The sequence below is a fragment of the Orcinus orca genome, chromosome 20 (genome assembly GCF_937001465.1).
Source record: "Orcinus orca chromosome 20, mOrcOrc1.1, whole genome shotgun sequence".
Classification (NCBI taxonomy): domain Eukaryota; kingdom Metazoa; phylum Chordata; class Mammalia; order Artiodactyla; family Delphinidae; genus Orcinus; species Orcinus orca.
The window spans coordinates 12,175,920-12,196,195 of record NC_064578.1 but is presented as its reverse complement, the minus strand read 5'-3'; the positions used below and the strand labels follow the sequence as shown (position 1 = coordinate 12,196,195).

Sequence of the window (20,276 nt, the reverse complement as noted above, 5' to 3'; positions counted from 1 at the left end):
CAAAGTGGAGTTAATAAGACTCAAGTTCACATGTAAGTACAGTTTAATCAGATCTTTGGACAAAAATTTTACCATAAACTAGTGAGTTGAACATAAAAGAAATACAGTTAAGCATATATGTTAAGTACTAAAAAGAAAAATCAAGTTGGAAAACCTTATTACAAAAGATTAAACTCATTGGCCACCGAAAAAGAAATAACAGTTCTAGTTCACAGAATTAAAAGTAACTCTTTATTGATAAACATACATACCAGAATTAGAAATGTCAGTAGAAAAATAAAATTTAAATAATTTTCTATGGTACAAAGATTAGATCATTTTGACTGTAGCATTTGGTGAAATAATCTAATACAAAAAGCTGAGCTGATTTTAGCCACAACCAGCCTGACAGAGCGCACAAAAAAGAAATGCACGTACACAGAACCTTCTGCATGTGGACAGCTAATGGCATCAGGACTTCACATTCCAGGAAATGGTCTCCTAGGGAAGGTTGGTATGCACTGCAGTTGTAATAAGAACTTAATTCAAACCAGAGCAGCTTTTGGAATCAAAAGCTAACATACAATTTAAAGACTTAGAAAACATAAGGGCTTAAAGATAATTATTTGCATGAGCTTTTTCTCACCTAGTTTAGACATTTCCTAGGTAATGTTTTGCTGAAAAAAAAATGAGTTAACAGCACAAAGAGACATCTTTATCTTGGAATATTCATTACTCATTTGTATATGGATTTAAGTTTACATGAAACACCTTTACCCTAAAACCTCAATATTAAAGAATCCAGAAATCGGCTTTTTATGGTTGGGGCTGCCTCCTTCCCACTCATAAAAAAAAGGAAAAGTGGATGCACAGCTAAGGGAGGGGTGGTTGCACCTGTCTCTAGGAAAGTCAGTAGTTGGCAAAACTTCTCAGAAGCTATATGTGATAAGATAAAATGTTCAACACAAATGCCAATATTTTTTCATCTGGGCAACCACCCCCAACTAATTGTGTATTTGAGATGAGAAATTAAAAAGAAAAATAAACTCTAAGGAGGAATAGACATTCCTTATCATTCAAATAGTTTCTCCCTGAAAACATTTCAAGCCACAAAGCTCAAGCTATATAAAGTCTATATACACTTATTCACAGGAGAATGTTCACATACTGGGATGAATGAAACATTCAATAATTTGAAGATACATTTTATATTTGAAGTTTTTAAAAAGAGTGGATAATAAAACAAGAAACAGATGAAAACAAACACAACTTTCAAAATGCATTAATTTTTGTGTCTTGGCTCTAAAAGAAAAATAAACCAAATAAATCATGGATCAGTATGTTCAAAAATTAGCATTTAGGGGGAGGAGCCCACTGACCACTGGCCCGTGTTCAATTTGTGAAATTCTATCCAAAGGAATGTTTTAGGTGAGAATGCTAAGAGGCATCCTTCAATAGAGATAATTAAAATCATTTCCTACAACAAATTTCTTAAACTGAAGGGCTACTTTTCAAAATCCAGCTCACTGAACTGAAAAATGGAGTCTTCAACTAAAGAGTTAAAAATTTGCTTGAAAGAAAGATTTGAGCATTGGAGAGTAATCTTGTTGGGGAATTTGTAAAGACATTTGCCTACATTCCAACTCCTGTAATTTTCCACCTAGTCTGTGTATATAACACTATAATTTTGATAAGTGGTCTAATGGCTGATTAGTTAAAAGAAAATGTCCAGTTACTTTTTGTGATCCTTTGTAATTTTTCCCTTTGACTATCCCTGGTAAATTGGTCCTCCTGGCTGGTTTTAATCAGAAGCCAGAGTGCATATTGCTTTAAATCAAATAGAATTGCACACGACCTCATGGGCAGTTAGCCTTACACTCACAATGAAAACTTTCCTTTAAAAATGTCAGATTTAATTACCAGAAACTATTTTGAAAACAGATAACATCGATTGTATTTCATACAGAACAGTTTAGGTGGTAAGGATAAAGTTAGATAATTTTTGCAATCCTTTTTCTTTTGAAGGTTACAGTTTTCAGGCCTTTAAATGAAAAAGTAAGTTAGGCATTAGAAGAAAAATTAAAATAGCTAAAATTGGGTTTTAAAAAACTCTGATATTTAATTCTCTTTAAGGATATAAATTCTCTTGAAGGAAAATGTAAAGGGCACAGTGGAAGGCATATCTGAAAATTAAACTTTAGGCACTTTCTGGGAGTGATACCCAATACTGTGAAAGTGAGCTGAAGACCCACCACTAGGTAACCACATTAAGACTAGGAAATCCATAACCACTAAGTCTAGTTTAAGCTGCACTTATACAATTTTTCAAGAGCCATAAGTAAAGCAAAGTCACTAAGAAAAACAGTAACAGAACGTTTAAAGTATCTTTTTGTGCGTGTGCCTCAATGTTCAAAGAGTGTCCTAAACAATCTGGGTGAAAATTTTCAACTCCCAACTCTTTAATAGGGTATGTTTCCAATTAAACTAAATAAAAACAATAGAATAAAAGTAATAGGAAGAGGTGGTACAGGAGCTTTAGGGGAAAAAGTCTCAATTACCTAGCTTATTTTGATAAAATGTACCAAAAAACAAATTCACATCTCTTAAAATATATTAAATAATCAGAAGTCAAGATAGTTATCCATAAAAATGTCACATCATTCAGTAGTTAGCTCCTTTTTCTTTAAACAAAGGAATCGAAGCCACTACTTGAGTTATAGATTTTTTTGTGTGCAACAGATTTCACCAAATTTGTTCTCAACACGACATTCAACCAAAACCTACTTGGCACTTACTGTCATGAAGATGTAGCAAGAGATGAGTTTGCCAAATTTTAATCAAGAATAGATCAAGTTAGATTTTAGTACAGTATACTCTGCTCAGAAATAAACTAATATGATCCATAATTTCTCTGAAATATGCAACGTTGCATTTTCTCACAGAACATTATAAATTTCAGTGTGAAGGATGCCAACCCAGAAGCACTGCTGACCTGGCTTGCGTAAAGGTACACCCGTAAAACTGCCTGAATTAAATATGTAAAAAAAAGAAAGAAAGAAAAGAAAGTTGATTTGTTTTGGTTGAGAACAATGAGTCCAAAAAGATCTTTAATTCCTGGAGCTTCAAATTGAAGAAAGGACTGAAATGTTGTTCTTCATATACCTTTTCATCCAAGTTGCTTCCCGTTTGAAGAACTAAGAAAACACATTCCATACTGTATTCTTTTTGAGGATTCTATGAAACTTAGGTTCACCATCATAGCACAAGGGTATGTGCTATAGAGTAGCTAAAATCCGTAAAAAGGAGACCACCACTACACAAAATGTCTGTCCGGTGCCCAAGGTGAGGGCTTCAAATGGAATCATTTCCTTTCCTGCTGCTCGGTACACTCCAGCAATTGCTGCACCTGTTCAAAAATTCAAGAATATTTTTTTAAAAAAGGTTAATATAATCAGGAAAATACAGCACTTAAAATTCTACCAGTAGAATGTTCTAAATTTTTTACATTAAAATTTAGACGTTACAGAAATGTTTTGTTCTGTCTATTCTTTTTGCTGACTAGGTTTTAAGTATTCCTTATATGGTTTGCAAATCACTGACAAGTGTTTTTAGGTGTTGAAAAGTGACTCCTTTAAACTGAGTCTCCTAGATTTATTGAATAAAACCACCTGGAAGTCATAGCTGAAATCACAAAGACGGTGATTTCCACATAACCTGATTACAAACTCAAAAACATCTCTTATTCCTCATGCATTTAACAGGTACCTAACAAACTCTTGGCAATAAATGACAAAGAATCTTCCCTGTGGGACTGAGCAAGAAATATTTCAGGAGCAGCCACAGGGAAACCCCACTCTACTGTGTACTATACTCAGAGCTCCCCTCGAGAAATGGACGGAGAAAGGGGTGGGAAAAGGAAAAGAGGGGGACCCTAAGCCTATCAAGTTGCTATTCATTCAAAGGGCAAGAGGCGAGGGATACTTGGGGAGTCCTTTCTGTTACCCAAATCATTAATCTTTTTTATTACGTTAGTCACTGTAACTTCCTAGAAATTGAGTAAACAAAACAAAACAAACATCTCTCTCTACCCAGGTACCCTCATTTGCTCACAGGGACTGAGCATTGTACAAAGAAAGTCAAGATTTCAATAGTTTGAAAATAACAGATCCAAACATCTCAGATGACCGCCCTGCCGCCCCCCGCCCCACCTCAAAATGCTCCAAACAGAATTCTCCTTGGTCACAGAAGCTAGCTGGAGACACAAGACAGAAACACAAACATGAAGTAGATTTTGAATAATGCAAGATGAAATATAGTGTTTCAATCAAGTGTCTACACCTTTTACAAATGTGATGTGATGGTATATTGACATATTTTAAGGAGAAGAAAGAACAATACTAATCAATATCTGTGTTGGTTGCCAGGAACATTTGTGACTTTGAAATGCCCACCGCCAGAGGCAATGCACAAACACTGTGCTACTAACATCTGAAAGGCACATGTTCCATTGGGCCTCTTTGTAATTTGTCTCCAAAAAAAGTGGGTTGAGTCGGAAGAAGCTTAAAGAAGTTGAACTGGGTCCCAAAGTGGGATTTGGATGATTAAGGGAAGACAGGAAAAAGCAAACCAGAAGGAGCAGCAGAATGGGAAGGGAACAGATTGTATGCACTAGAGTCGAAGAAGGACATGAACACGACATTTACTGCACAATTACTATATGGTAGATATTCTGGTTAAGTATTTTATATTCACATTTTTTCATTTAGTCATCACACAGCATCCCTATTTTACTGAAGAGAAATCTGAAACAGGTCCTGGGGGCCAGTAATCCAGCAAGGAAACTGGAGCAGAGGGTCTCTAAAGATAGCAGTAGGTGATACAGTTAAAAATATTTTTTAAGGCCCGTTATGGAAACTCCTTAATGCAAACAGGAGAAAACTGGCCTCCTCCCCCGTGTTATCACAAAGGTTTCATCATCTGTGGAACACAGAGAAACTAGGCCACCCTGTCCCCAAAAAAATCCCTCAAGTCAAAGAGAGAGGGAGATTTCTGCTTGAAGCTCAAGGTTTAAATTCACAGGGAAAAAAAGTTATGTTTACATGTATACCTAGAAAAAAGTCTGACAGCATATACCAAAATGCAAACTGTGATACCACTTAGGAATGCAGTAATGGAGGATTTTTAATTTTGCTTTCTTATAGTTTTTATATATAGAATATACATGTTATTTATATTTCATTATGAGCTTAAAAATGATTTAAACTTATTCTCATCCCTTTGACATGAGCAAAAGCCACCCTTCCCCCCAAAAAAACACCAGACAGGTAAAAATAATTTATAATTATGAATGTTACTCCAATTCTTATTCAGAAAGTCCTGAGAGGAGAAAACCACCAGGTACTTTTCTAAACAATAATTCTTGTCATTAGAATTATTCTTCCATCCTTAAAATAACTACACCTGGATGAGTGGAAGTGATTTGTTAACCAGCTTGCAAGGTCACAAATCAGTGAAGTGACAGCTGAAGAGAAAGGAGCAGTAGCTTCCAAAAAGACAAATATCTTCTTTTGCTAGTGACCTATTTCACAAGATCTATCTCACAAAGCTTAACATGACTTCCCTGAAGCCAGCGAGACAAAATCTGACTCAGTAAGTCAAAGATGTTAGCCAAATAAGGGGGGACTGGGGTGAGAAAAAAAACAGGATCTGTGGTTAAAGATCACTCTTTCTTCTTCATCTCATTGAGACATGTTTCTAAAATGGTTCCTAAAATTAACTAACTAGTCAAATGAAACATTTTGACTGTATTTTAATGTCTAACATACTTGTCAAGATTCCAGCAGTAATTGGTCCCACGATGCCCATCAACAGGATGCTTACAGACATGAACCTACCATATTTGTGATGTCTGAGGGTGAAGAGGGCCAGTAATCCAGCAGGGACATGAAAGAAGAGAGAGGACACCAGTGCCCACAGGAACACACCATACCACATCTCTACAAGGGAAAGCAAAGAAAGGTCGTACATCACTGCCTTTCCCAGTGCAATTATTACAAAGGGGTAGTCACTATGCCCAGTTATTTCATTTTCAAAACCATTCAGTTGCAATGGGGGTTCATCAGTCAAATATCCAAACATTGATGGTTTGCGAGGGATAAGTAAACTATGGCCACCACCTGTTTGTGTACATAAACTCTTACTGGAACACAGCCATGCCCATTCATTTAAGTCTTGCCTATGGCTGCTTTCAAGCTACAAGAGCAGGGCTGAAACAGTGACAGAGACCATATGACCTGCAAAGCCTAAAATATTTACAATCTGGCCCTTTACAGAAAAGGTTGGCCAACCCCTGACAAGCTACCTGTACTCCCAAACACTGAAGAAAAGGTTCACCCAGATTTGAAAATTCACTTAAATGATTTCCCTCCCATAAGGACAAATGTAAGTACCACTGACAGGGTGCTATGCAGTCAATGCCTGATGACCGTCCCTGCCTTCTTGATTATTCAGTCATCTCAAATGGAAAAGCTCTATATACAATTACATTCATTCAACAATCATTTTCAAGACGATGCAGTAAATATCAACCCCTCACCTCCTATTAGGGTATCAAAGCTCTTTAAGACATGAAATAAATACCAGAATATGTAAATGTTTCGCTTAAAGACAAATGGCAAGTGAGAGCGCAGGTTAGAAGAGGAGCTGGTTCCTTCAGAGAACCTCTATCCCTCTTAGGATGACAGTAACTCAGGAAACATTAAGATATTTGTCCAACAACTATGTATACAAACCTATGCATGAGATATCTTGGAAAATACAAAAACAGGAGGAGATACCATCCTGCCCTCATGACTTTATGATTTAGCAGACATAACATTTTCCCCCAGTGGGCCCAGGCATGGCTTCAGAATTCTCAAGAGAGCTCTTTACCCATATATGGATATAATGAAGGTGTCACACTAGATGAAATCTGTTGTCCATCCCTGAACTTGAGGCAGGTAAACACCAGGCAATTTTAAAGATCAGTCAACAGCTCAACTGGGGTTTTCGCACCACAGCACTATTGACGTCTGGACCATTTAACTCTTTGTTGTGGGAGGCTGTCGACTGTAGGATGTGGAGCAACACCCCTGGCCTCTACCCTCTGGATGCTGATAGCGCTCTCTCCCGTTGTGGCAACCACAATATCTTGACATTGTCACACGTCCCCTGTGGGCATAATTACCCTGGTTAAAAACCGCTGACCTGACTGAAGCAAAGGGTTTATAAGAGTAACAGTAGTTAGGATGCAAAGATAGATGGGGTCACATTACGGGGGGCTTTGAAGGCCAAACTAAGAACTTCAACATGTAAGCCCTACAAGGTACCATCAAAGGTTTTCTGCGCAGTAAAGGGTTGTCAGCACAGTACTTCACAGGTGGCACCTTACACTCCCAGTAGGAACACAAACTAGAAAGCCATCTCTGGAGGGTAAACTGGAAGTGTGTCTCCAAAACAGTCAACTGTGCATACCCTTTGCCACAGTGATTTTACTTCCAGGAATACACAAGGGCAAGGACAAGGTCACGAGGTTCCTGGCAGCCCTGTCTGTACTGGCAAAAACTAGACACCAACTGCATGTCTGTTGATGGAGGACCTGTGAAACCTGTTATGGTGCATCCGCATAATGAAACGTTACACAATCAATAAAAATAGGAGCAGCTCTTTAAATACTGATGGGGTAAGATGCCCAACCCACGGTGCGAAGTAAAAAAGCTTAAGTTTCAGAATAATATGCAGAATAAGATCCTGTTTTTGTGAAAACAAAAAACAAAAGAAACAAATGTGTGTAAATGCTTCTGTCTACTCAGAAGAGTCTGGACATATGTTTATTTAATAAATATTTACAACATGCACAGGCACTGTTTTAAATGCTTGACAAATATTAACTCATGTAATTCTCAAAGTAGCTCTATGAAGCACATATTAATATCTCTGACTCTTGGATGAGGAAACAGAAGCAGAGGGAGGTGAGGAAACTTGCTGGAGCCCACACTGCAGCACGAGGCACAGCCCAGGTTGACCCATGCTGGAAGCAATGCCCTCATCCGCTGTGCACCTCTTATATATATTAAGATATAGAAAATTGTTATTTCTGGGGAATAGGATAGGCTGGGTTGACCCATGCTGGAAGCAATGCCCTCATCCTCTGTGCCACCTCTTATATATATTAAGATATAGAAAACTGTTATTTCTGGGGAATAGGGTTTATGACCATTCACTTTCTACTTTGAGAAAATAAACAAAGCAGGGGCTTCCCTGGTGGCGCAGTGGTTAAGAATCTGCCTGCCAATGCAGGGGACACGGGTTCGAGCCCTGGTCCGGGAAGATCCCACATCCCGCGGAGCAACTAAGCCCGCGAGCCACAACTACTGAGCCTGTGTGCCACAACTACTGAAGCCCTCGTGCCTAGAGCCCGTGCTCCTCAACAAGAGAAGCCACCGCAGTGAGAGAGAAACCTGAACACCACAATGAAGAGTAGCCCCTGTTCGCCGCGACTAGAAAAAGCCCGCGCACAGCAACAAAGACCCAATGCGGCCAAAAATAAATAATAAAATTTAAAAAAAATTTTAAAAAAGCTTGGGAATTCTCTGGTGGTGCAGTGAATAAGACTCCACATTCCCAATGCAGGGGGTGCATGTTCAATCCCTGGTCAGGGAACTAAGATCCCACATGCCATGGGGCACAGCCAAAAAACGGGGGGGCGGGGGGGAAGAGCAACCAGTGAGGAGCATCAGTGAGCTGGGGGAGAGGGGAGAGTGGCAAAGGGGAGGGCCAGGGGCTTTTCTTGAAGTTGCATTTGAGTTGTAAGCACACTGTAGTGTGTGGTTTTTCCCAAATCAATTTCTTTTTATTTTTACTCTTGTTGGGAGCAGGGGGAGGAGGGGTTAGGGAGCCTGGGGTGATTAGATGTGGGGCCAAATCCCCACCAGGCACCCTCCACACTCTCACTGATGACTGCACTAATTCTCTGCACATATTAAGTCAAAGTTTCAGTTAATACCATATTATACATATACCAAGATTAGGATGTCTCGCTCTTGGTTGTTGTTGTTTTTTTTAAAATTAATTAATTAATTTTTTTGGCTGCGTTGGGTCTTTGTTGCTGCACACGGGCTTTCTTTAGTTGTGGTGAGTGGGGCTACTCTTTGTTGCGGTGTGCGGCCTTCTCATCGCAGTGGCTTCTCTTGTTGCCGAGCAAGGGCTCTAGGCATGTGGCTAGAGTAGTTGTGGCTCCTGGGCTCTAGAGCACAGGCTCAGTAGTTGTGGCGCATGGGCTTAGTTGCTCCGCGGCATGTGGGATCTTCCCGGACCAGGGCTCGAACCTGTGTCCCCTGCATTGGCAGGCGGATTCTCAACCACTCCGCCACCAGGGAAGTCCTTTTTTTTTTTTAATATTTATTTATTTGGCTGCTCCAGGTCTTAGTTGCAGCATGTGGGATTTTTGTTGCGGCATGCAGGAACTTTAGTTGCGGCATGCAAACTCTTAGTTGCAGTATGTGGGATCTAGTTCCCTGACCAGGGATCGAACCCAGGCCCCCTGCATTGGGAGCGCAGAGTCTTAACTGCTAGGCCACCAGGGAAGTCCCTCGCTCTTGTTTTGGATGGAAGGCTTTCAATAAAAAAATCAGGGACACCTCATCTAGGGCTCAATGCTTATTAAAAATAACAAACGACTGAGGGTGTTTTTGTACTTCTGTTCTGGTGACAAATTATCAGATAGCTACAAAAGGTTTCAAACCACTGGTATAAGTTTTCTTTTCCTTTCTGCTGAACAAGATACACCTTCAGAATAATTTTACAATACTGTCAAAACTTGTCTATTTTGTTTGATGGTGTTTGGCAAATTGTTAAACCAAATCTAAATCATGCAATATGGAGTATAAAGTGATTAAACAGTAATGTCCCAAGCTTAAATATATATAACATAAACATATATGTATAATATGTAAAAAAATGTATGTATACTAACTACTGCTCTTCCTCCACCAAAAAAATCATACACACAAACAAAAAAAACCCTTCCCAATCAATAGCGTCTGTCAGAAATTGTGGGCAGGGCTCTCAGTCCTCAGGGTTTGGGTCCCCATCGTCTTCAGGAACAAACCTGTACAGTTAGTCCCCTACACAAGAACCTTCAAGTTGCGAACTTTCAAAGATGCGAACATGCATTCCATCAACGTCAGGCGTGAGTGAAACTGCAGCTTGCCCTCCGTCTCCTATTGTTGGCGATCCTTCAGCTCTACCATCTCCCACCTCCTCTCCCTCCTCCAGTCAGTAACTCTTCTTGCCTGTTCCCTCGATGCCAGCCCCTGTATGCCAGCTGTTGTACTGTACTACTGTACTTTTCAAGGTACTGTACTGTAAGATTAAAAATGTTGTCTTTATTTTTTATGTATTATTTGTGTGAAAAGTATTATAAACCTATTACAGTACAGTACTACATAGCCGATTGTGTTAGTTGGGTACCTAGGCTAACTTTGTTGGACTTATGAACAAATTAGACTTAAGAAGAACGTGCTCTCGGAACGGAACTCGTTCGTACGTAAGGGACTTACTCTACCAGATACCACTGCAGGCTCCTTTCCAGCCTCGGGCACCAGCCCTTCTTGCTTCCATGGCCCAGGAGACTTGCCCTCTCTTCTTGGCAGCAACTCCAGAGGTTGCAGAGTCTGGTGTTCAGGTACTGCCCCTCCCTGATAAATCCCTCCTGCCTGGGCCGCTGCTGTTGAACCCTGGCCTCCCCCGCCCAAGGCCCCCTTGTGTACCACCCACTGCCAGCTCATCCCCAAGCCACAGGACAGCGTCATGCAGTTCCCTGCTAAAGCAGTAACCCCGTCTTCAATCCCACAGTCCTTCCCAGCTCCTCCCCAAATCACTTAAGAGACTCTGAACTCCATTACACCACCCACTGTGCACAGAACTCTATAAGAACACCAGGAATGCCACTACCCAGGGGTGGACAAACGGGATACAAACCTGCCTCCAAGACCCCAGAGCAGCTGCCGTCCTGGCTGCTGTCTGCCACCAATGACATGAGACCACTCCTGGGCCTTGCCGTCACGGGGCTTCTGCTGGAGCGCCCCAAATTTAAGAGACAAGCACTGATTTCCGCAGCAACTCAAGGCACTGCTGGAGCTTGGCTTCTTACTGGCTGCCACAGAACCATTGGGGCAGTGAACTGGCAGGTGAGGCCTTGATCTGCCAGAGACACACTAAGTTGGTAACTTCAGTAAATGTAGGTCTGGACACTCGGGTGTTCTACTCAACTGCTATGGACTGAATTCATGTGCGGCAGCCCTAATCCGACAGGACTGTGGCCTTATAAGAGGAAGAGAGATGTCTCTCTCTCTCTTGTTCTCTTTCTCTCCCCATCATGTGAGGACATATCAAGAAGGTGGCCCAAGAGGGCCCTCACCACAACCTGACCATGCCGGCACCCTCATCTTGGACTTCCAGTCTCCAGAACTGTGAGAAAATACACTTCTGTTGTTTAAGCTGCTCAGTCTGTGGTATTTTGTTCTAGCAGCCCTAGCAGATATCAACGCTCACTTGTTCCCACTTCTCTGGAGCACAGCACCTGCCCAAGGAGGCCTGCTGGGCTATCAACTCACATCTCGATTTTCCTGAAAGCTGACAGGAATCTGTTTGCAAACAAGATCTGGCACAGCAGGCCAGCTCCTCCCTGAGTCTCTGAGAAGGAGAAGCAGTATGCACCTTCCTATAACCCTGAGCTACATCCACCAGCTAGCGCAGTGCCTACATACGTTATATCGCATCACTTAAGTCACTCAAAGTAGGAAAAAAAAGGCTGTATTACATTAGATGAGTGGTACAATTTATAAAACACTTTTCAGATGGATGGGATTATTACAGGACTGTAACAGCTAAGGCAAACCTCAATTAATAAAACATTAAAAAAAACTAAGTGATTTCCCTTTAATCTACTGCGCCTTAATTTGCCATCTATTTAATAGCTATTTATTGATTATCATATAGTACTTTTCATTCCCCTGGGTCAACACACGGTCAAAAATCTTTGTCTACATATCTTACAGTATTTCCTTGTTCACTGTTTCAAATAAAGTGCATTATCTTCAGCTTTGTTTACTCTGGCAGCTAAAGTCACATCATTTCCCTATGCTGAAGAATAAATCAGGTTATTAATCTGAAATAAAAGATTATAAGGAGAGTGACTTCCCTAGTGGCGCAGTGGTTGAGAGCCTGCCTGCCGATGCAGGGGACACGGGTTCGTGCCCCGGTCTGGGAAGATCCCACATGCCACGGAGCGGCTGGGCCCGTGAGCTGTGGCTGCTGAGCCTGCGCGTCCGGAGCCTGTGCTCTGCAACGGCAGAGGCCACAACAGTGAAAGGCCCGTGTACAGCAAAAAAAAAACAAAAAACAAAAGAATCTGCCTGCCAATGCAGGGGACACAGGTTCCAGCCCTGGTCTGGGAAGATCACACATGCCACGGAGCAACTAAGCCCGTGTGCCACAACTACTGAGCCCATGCACCTAGAGCGCACAAGAGAAGCCACCGCGATGAGAAGCCCACGCACCGCAATGAAAAGCAGTCCCCCCTTGCCGCAACTAGAGAAAGACCGCACGTAGCAACGAAGACCCAACACAGCCAAAAATAAATAAATAAATAAATTTTAAAAAAGAGAAACTGTCATCGAGGTGGTTTCATAAAAAAAAAAAATTATAAGGGGAAATCAGATGAAGCACTGGTGGCAGAAGAGGCCCCAAAGATGCCCACATCCTCAACCCCAGAGCCTATGAAAATGCGACCTTACATAACAAAAGGGAGTGTGCAGGTGTGATTAGATTAAGCAACTTGGGATGGTGGGGGTTAGCCTGGATTTTACAGTTGGGCCTAATGTAATCAAGGGTTCTTGTAAGAGGGTCAGAGTCAGAGAGATTTGAAGATGCTATGCTGCTGGCTTTAAAGATAGAGGAAGGAGCCATAGGCCAAAGGATGCAGGTGACTTCTAGAAGCTGGAAAAGACAAGAAAACAAATTCTCCCTAGAGCCTTCAGAAGGAAGGCAGCTCTGCTGACCCATTTTGGACTTCTGACCTCCGGGACCGTAGGATGATAAATCTGTGTTGTGTTAAGCCACTAAATTTGTCGTAAATTGTTTCAGTAGCAATAGCAAACTAATACAAGCACTGAGAGTTCATTCATTCAGCAAATATAATACTTACTGAGACCATTCCATATGCCGGGCACATCAGTGAACAACAAAAACAAAAATTTTAAAAAAGACAAAGATCCCTGCCCACAGGGTGTTTGTATCTTGAAGAATATTTTTCAGACAGATATTTGAGTTAAAGAGAAAAGCCACACAGATTTCAGAATCCTCTAGGTGAGTCCTGTGTTAACAAAAGGGGTTTGTAACGGCTGGCTCCCCGGCCCCCTAGCCTCCACAGCTGAGTCACCTCATTTCCAAGCAAGGCCTCAAGACCAACCTGGCTCCAACCAGCAGAAATGGAAGTGGGAATCGTGAGGCTTGGCACCCAGCCATCCAGCTGGCCCCACTCTGCCTTATGTTCCAGGTCGAACAACTGTATGAGCACAGCCAGTGCCTCTGATGCCAGGGTGCTAAGTAAACTGCCTCGGTCCTGGGAACTGCAGTCCTACTCAGTCCAGCAACTCGATGCTGGACTGCCTAGATGCTAACTGCCCATCAGCCTGCATCTGTCCACACTGCCCACTGTGAGACCCCTCTCTTACCCAACCCCACCTGCCTGCCAGGGGATCCATCTGTTCCCTTGTGAAATACTAATATATATATACTGGTCTCTACTCCTGATTCCTGACACAGAGCTCCTAAAACCCTTGTAGATAATGGTGCTAGGAAAATCTTTTGTTCTAATACTTAGTCTTTGACCCTGGTTCCTGATGCAGAGCTCCTAAATCCCTTGGAATTTCCAGGAGTGTCTTTTGTTCTCATGAGGCAACTCTTGGTGGGCTCCTGGATGGTTACCAGAAAGATCAAGCCATGATTATAAGCTTGGAACTTTCAGCACCACCCTCCATTCTCTGGAGAGGGGACAGAGGCTAGAGGGAGTTATTAACTGGTCATGACTAGGTGATGAAGCCTCCATAAAAATTCCAAAAGTACAGAGTTCAGAGAGCTTCTGGGTTGGTGAAAACATCTATGTGCTGGGAGGGTGGCCCACCCCAGCTCCAAAGGGACAGAAGCGCCTGTGCTCGGGGACCCTTCCAGACTTCACCCTATGTACCTCTTTATCTGGTGTTCATTTCCAACCTTTAATATCCTTGGTAATATACCAGTAACCTAATAAGTAAACTGTTTTCCTGAATTCTATGAGCTGCTCTAGCAAAATAACTGAACGAGGAGGACACGGGAAGCTCAGTTGGTCAGAAGCACATGTGACAACCTGGACTTCTGACTGGCATCTGAAGTTGGGGGTTGGGGCAGGCTTGTGGAACTGAGCCTTTAACCTGTGGGACTGGATGCTAACTCCAGGTAGACAGTGTCAGAACTGAGTTGAATTGTAGGACACCCCACTGGTGTCCCAGAATTGCTTGATGCACGGAAGAACCACACATCTGGCGCCAGAAGTGCTGTGAGTGTAGCAGCAGTGTGAGAGTAAAGGAAAACAGCGAGTTTTTCCTAGACACCCTTCCTCTCCTAACAATGATAACTTGCCCACCAGGACTACCAGCAGTGGGCTGCCACCTCTCTCCTGAGGCCACTGCCTAACTGCCCACTCATCCCTTGTTTCTGTGTGCCCCTCTGGCCTGTCTCAATCCCAATGGTCTCTTGGGCCTAGCCTGGCTAGATCTTATCTGTCCTGATCTGGCCTTCCACCTATTCTCGACACAAAGCCAGAAAGTCAGTGCTAATGGGAACAAGGTTTCTTGTTGGGGTGATGAAAATATTCTGAAGTTGCTTTTTGTGATGGTTGCAAACTGCAAAAATTCATTAAATTGTATACTTAAAAAAAAAAAAACTAAGTCAGATCATCCTTCCTCTGCTCAAAACCCTCTAATATGGCTTTCTGGGATCTGACCTCACTTCCTCTCCCTGCCTTGCCCACCCCGTTCCACCCACTGCACTGGCCTCCTTCATGTTGCTTAACAAGCTCTGGTCCCAGGGCCTCTGAACCTGCTGCCCCTCACCCACGAGGCTCTTCTCCCAACAGCTGCGTGGCTTGTTCCTCATTCCCTTCAGATTTCTTCTCCAATGGCACCATCATAGAGGGCTTCCTTGTGACCTTAAGTAAAACAGCGTTCCACTTGACACACAACGCCTGCCACTTACTATCCCCCTACCCTGTCTTACACTCACCACCATCTGTTCCTTTCCATACTTTAAAAAAAAAAAATTTATTGGAGTATAGTTGCTTCACAATGTTATGTTAGTCTTTTCCATACTTTTAAATTTTGTTTTCTCTCTCCCCTTTAGAATGAAAGTTCTTTTGTTTACTAACACACCTTTACTTGGTGCCTAGAAAACAACAGACACATGATAGACACTGAGTAAATACTTGTTGACTGAATGAGTAAATGACTGATCGAAGTGTGACCTATTCTTGATTCCAGCAACGGCACAACCAAAACATTAGTGGGTTTTAGTTTATCAGAAGATACACTTTGACACTGAAGGTATAATGAAATTCATACCTTCAGAAAGTAAATGTTATTCCTGATACAGGAAAAAAAAATTCTGCCTTTCATAGCACTCAGATTTGTTAAAAATGACAACAACAACAAAAGAAATCTGAACAACTTGCAATAAGGAGGGTTAGGCAGAAACCTAAATAGCTAAATTGCAAATGCAGGTTTAAAAAAAAATCAATTCAAAGCTTCCTGACAGGGATAAACCACAGACTCTTTCAGAGCAATGATTCTGCCATATCGAGTTGGCATAAAATGCAAGGAACCTTTTCTGTGGGGCCAAAATAGAAACAATTCCAGAATCAGGACAGTGAACGACATTCACTGTCAGCAGGCTTTGGTGCCTCCAAAGGGATTACAGTTCATGTACTTACTGTCCATTCCAGCTAAAGAAGAGATATAGCAGGGAGGTTGTGTGTTTACCCACTGTGTTTACCCATCCCATTCTGATCAGCCTGCTGCGGTCAAGGGCTTTATCTCATGCATGTTTATACCCCCAGCCCAGAGCCTGCACTTGACCAACGTATACCTGCTAAATAAATGATCCCCGGTGATCACCACCCCCAAGTTATATATTCAAAGAAGTTCCCATAAACTCAAATACATACTGCAGTTGAATATTTCAGAACAATTGCTGAAAGCAAAACAATTCACTTAGCTACAGATTCTCTACTATGACATGTTAAAACTATTGTTCCAAATCCACTTATCTCAATCTTTTCTTAGAGAAGGAAAAGGCAACTAAAAGCAAAACATATTGAACAGAATATTCAGTTTCAAAGTATCACCTCACATGATTTATTACAAAAGGATTAAGGTACCCTTACAGTGAACAGATCTGATAAACACCATCTTCACCAAATGATTAAACCTAGTGTTATCAATAAAGGTACAAACTGACACTAAATGTCTCCTGATGAGGTGTCCTGGGAGTGGGCAACATCACCTGTGTAGGCAGCGTTCTGAACAAAAATATTTGATCTGAATCTAATCATGAAGAAAAAATGAGATAATTTAGATTATGGAACATTCTATGAAACAATTAGCCTGGACTTTTAAAAAAAATGTCTGTCTCAAGAAACTGAAACAAGGATGGAGGAACTGTTCTAGATTCAACAAGATTAAAGAGACATGACAACTTAATGCAATGTGGGACCCTTGATTAGATCCTGGAATTTTTAAAAAAACAAAGGAGGGACTTCTCTGGTGGTCCAGTGGGTAAGACTCCATGCTCTTAATGCAGAGGGCCCAGGTTTGATCCCTGGTCAGGGAACTAGATCCCACATGCATGCCGCAACTAAGAGTTCGTATGCCGCAACTAAGAAGTCCCACATACCGCAATGAAGATCCGGCACAACGAAAATTTAAAAATAAATAAAGAAAGAAAGAAAAAAGCTAAAAATGGCATTATTTGAACAACTGGGAAAATTGGGAAAATCTAAATAAGGCCAATACATTAAATAATATTCTATCAATGTTAAATTTCTTGGGTGTGATGTGTTTTTTTTTGTTGTGGCAGAAAATGTCTTCATTTTAAATGATACGTGCTGAAATATTAGGCGTCAAGCATCGTCACTTCTGTAACTTCCTTTCAAAAGGCTCGCAGAAAGTAAAAATGTTATGTGTATGCATATATATATTTAGAGAGGAAGCGAAAGAATCAAAATGTTAATAATGAATCTAAGTAAAGGGCATATAGATATTGGTTATACTATCATTTCAATTTTTCAGTAGGTTTGAAAATTTTCCTAATAAAGAATTGTGGGAAAAGTAAGGAAACAATGAAAACAGACTGATCCAGTTCAGTACTGCCTCCAGACTGCATGAACATTTCATTTTTTGGACAGTGTCTCCAGAATGCCATATATTTCTGTTGTCACTGTCAAATGTGATCTTAGTAACTTTTGATACCTTTTGCCAGATTATCGTTTTAGGCATGATTTCAAGCTAACATCTGCATCTGCCCCAACACGGTTATCTTATTAACTATTTCACAAACCTGTCCGGGAAAATACTAGGAAGGTAATACATATCAAGTCCCTGGTGTCTGCTGAATGGCGCCTGGCAGTCGCTGCCCAGCGAAAGAGAAATCACAGGTGCCTTGTTTACAACTGCAGTCAGTAATCCAACCCTCCTTCCTTTGCAGGTCTCAGGCCGGTTCTCTCATTGTTTACTGAGTCAAAGTATCTGCCAGCTTTGCGGGAGAGCCCAACCTCACCCTTCAATCACCCCTACCTCAGCCTTCTTGCCTTTAAAGGGCCAACACACAACCGTGCTCTCCCGTCAAAGGCTTTATTTTCGGCCTTCCCAAGTACTTTCTCCTCCTCTCAGTTTTCTGAGCACGACAACTTTCTATCTCGATTTCTAATTTTTAAAAACTCTGCTCTCAGGCCCAGCAGAATCGCCAGTGTGGGTAAGAGTCAGAAAGAAGCTGCATCAAAGACCTCGAACGCATGAGCGGGAGGCTGGCAACAGGTCTCAGAAAATGATTCCTAGAAAGAGACGCTGGTGGAGGGGGTGGATTTGAACTTGGGCGGTAGCGATCGGCAGACCACCTCCCCGCGTAAAGGGGTTGGGCTACGCTAGAAACAAAGGGTGTGTGACTTCTGACTGACGGCCCTCAGCCCGGCCGGGACCATGCGCTGTCCGAGCTGGGAAAGCCGAGAGGCCCGCGCGGACGAAAGGGGCTGGGCGGGGATGACCGCCTCCAGTGCCCCAAACAAGGGACGGCCGCCTACAGGGCTCTGCCGCCGAGTTCATGTCTGAACCTGGGGCGTCTGGAAACTCCTAAGAGCAAGATCAGTTCGGGCGGTGACCGAGCTCCCTTCACTGACGGGTCCCCAGCGCGGGCTCGGGGTGGCCTGGCCCGAGGAGCCGGCAAGGAAGCGACGGGGGGAGGGGTTAAGGCCCCCAGCTCTCGGCCGTGGGAGACGGAACCTTCTTCCAAGAGGAAAACAGCCCCCAGCGGGCGGGACGGCGGGGTGCCAGTCGGCTCGCTACGGAAGGGGCGCCGCCGCGCAGCCGGGGGGCCGCGGCGTGGCACGCAGTGCGCAGGCGCGGGGCGGGGCCGGTACCTGGGAAGGAGCAGAGAGAAGTGGAGTTAGGGCACAAGGTCCCGTTGCCCACGCGCGGCACGAGCTTCAGGCTGAGGATCTGCTGCAGGAGCCCAGCCGACCCCCCGCTGTCGCCGCTCCCCTCGTGCTCCATCCCGCCGCCATTCACCGCAGAGAGGTGGGGGAGAGCGCCTGAAGTGCTGCCGTGGCTCACTCTCACTCACGGCCTACTCTGCTCTCCGCACCTCCGTCGCCTCAGCGTCACCTTCGGCCGAAGCCCTCTTCCTCCACCCCAACGGCACTGCCAAGTGATGGCTGCTTCCTCCAATCATAGGGCGCCTCAGATGGCAGGGGCGGGGCGAGAGTTGTTCCCGCCCCTGACGTTGCGTACGGCTTTCCGAGATCCAGCGCCTATGGCCTACGTCCCCTACTGGGGAAGTCTCTCCTGCTACAGTGCGGCGCGCTCTGCTCTGCCCTCCTCTGCAGCGCCACCTATAGGAAAGTAAAGGAAATTAGGTATAGATAGGGAGGAAGAGATAGACTGGTGGGTGAGTGGGTGGGTGGGTAGATAGGTAGACAGCGGTAGGTATGCAAGTAGACAGGTAGGTAGGTAGGTAGTAGGTAGGAAGATAAATACGTACATACATATGCATCTGGTAATGAGAATCAGATGGTTCAGCAGTCAGGTGAAAGAAGCTGGAAGACAATGCAGCAATACCTTCAATATTTGGAAGGAAATGATTTTGGGGGAAAACTTCACTTTAAATTTAAAAACATTGTATACGACATAAGGAATATGGTCAATAATATTGTAATAACTGGGGACAGATGGTTACTAGACTTACAGTGGTGATCATTTTGTAACGTAAGCAAATGTCAAATAACTATGTAGTACACCTGAAACTGACATAATATTGTAGGTCAACTATGTTTCAATTAAAAATAATTAATTAAAACATATCGTGGGGGCTTCCCTGGTGGCGCAGTGGTTGCGAGTCCTCCTGACGATGCAGGGGACGCGGGTTCGTGCCCCGGTTCGGGAAGATCCCACATGCCGCGGAGTGGCTGGGCCCGTGAGCCATGGCCACTGAGCCTGCGCGTCTGGAGCCTGTGCTCCGCAACGGGAGAGGCCACAACAGTGAGAGGCCCGCGTACCGCAAAAAAAAAAAAGCATCCTGGGACTTCCCTGGTGGTGCAGTGGTTAAGAATCTGCCTGCCAGTGCAGGGGACACAGGTTCGTGCCCTGGTCCGGGAAGATCCCACATGCCGCAGAGCAACTAAGCCTATGTGCCACAACTACTGAGCCTGCACTCTAGAGCCCGCGAGCCACAACTACTAAGCCCGCGTGTCAACTACTGAAGCCCTCACACCTATAGCCCGTGCTCTGCAACAAGAGAAACCACCTTAATGAGAAGTCCATGCACCGCAGGAGTAGCCCCCGCTCGCTGCAACTAGAGAAAGCCCCCCACGCAGGAACGAAGACCCAATACAGCCAAAAATAAATAAATAAATAAATTTATTTTTTAAAAAAAAGCATCGTGCACAAAATATGTAA

At 43.2% G+C, this 20,276-nt stretch overlaps 1 protein-coding gene across 2 annotated transcripts; it reads right to left on the bottom strand.

Moving 5' to 3' along the window:
* Positions 1-212: 212 nt before the first annotated feature.
* TMEM170A (transmembrane protein 170A) lies at positions 213-19,156 on the bottom strand. 2 transcript variants are annotated; one of them, XM_004273283.4, is made up of 3 exons: positions 18,743-19,156; positions 5,805-5,975; positions 213-3,385 (listed from the first exon to the last, which is right to left on the bottom strand). In XM_004273283.4, the coding sequence occupies exons 1-3, from the start codon at positions 18,873-18,875 to the stop codon at positions 3,255-3,257; spliced, it is 435 nt and encodes a 144-aa protein (XP_004273331.1). In that variant the 5' UTR covers positions 18,876-19,156; the 3' UTR covers positions 213-3,254. The 2 variants fall into 2 exon arrangements, with proteins under 2 accessions (XP_004273331.1, XP_004273332.1); XM_004273284.3 differs by having other exon boundaries at positions 5,874-5,975; positions 18,743-19,144.
* Between the last annotated feature and the right edge of the window lie 1,120 nt (positions 19,157-20,276).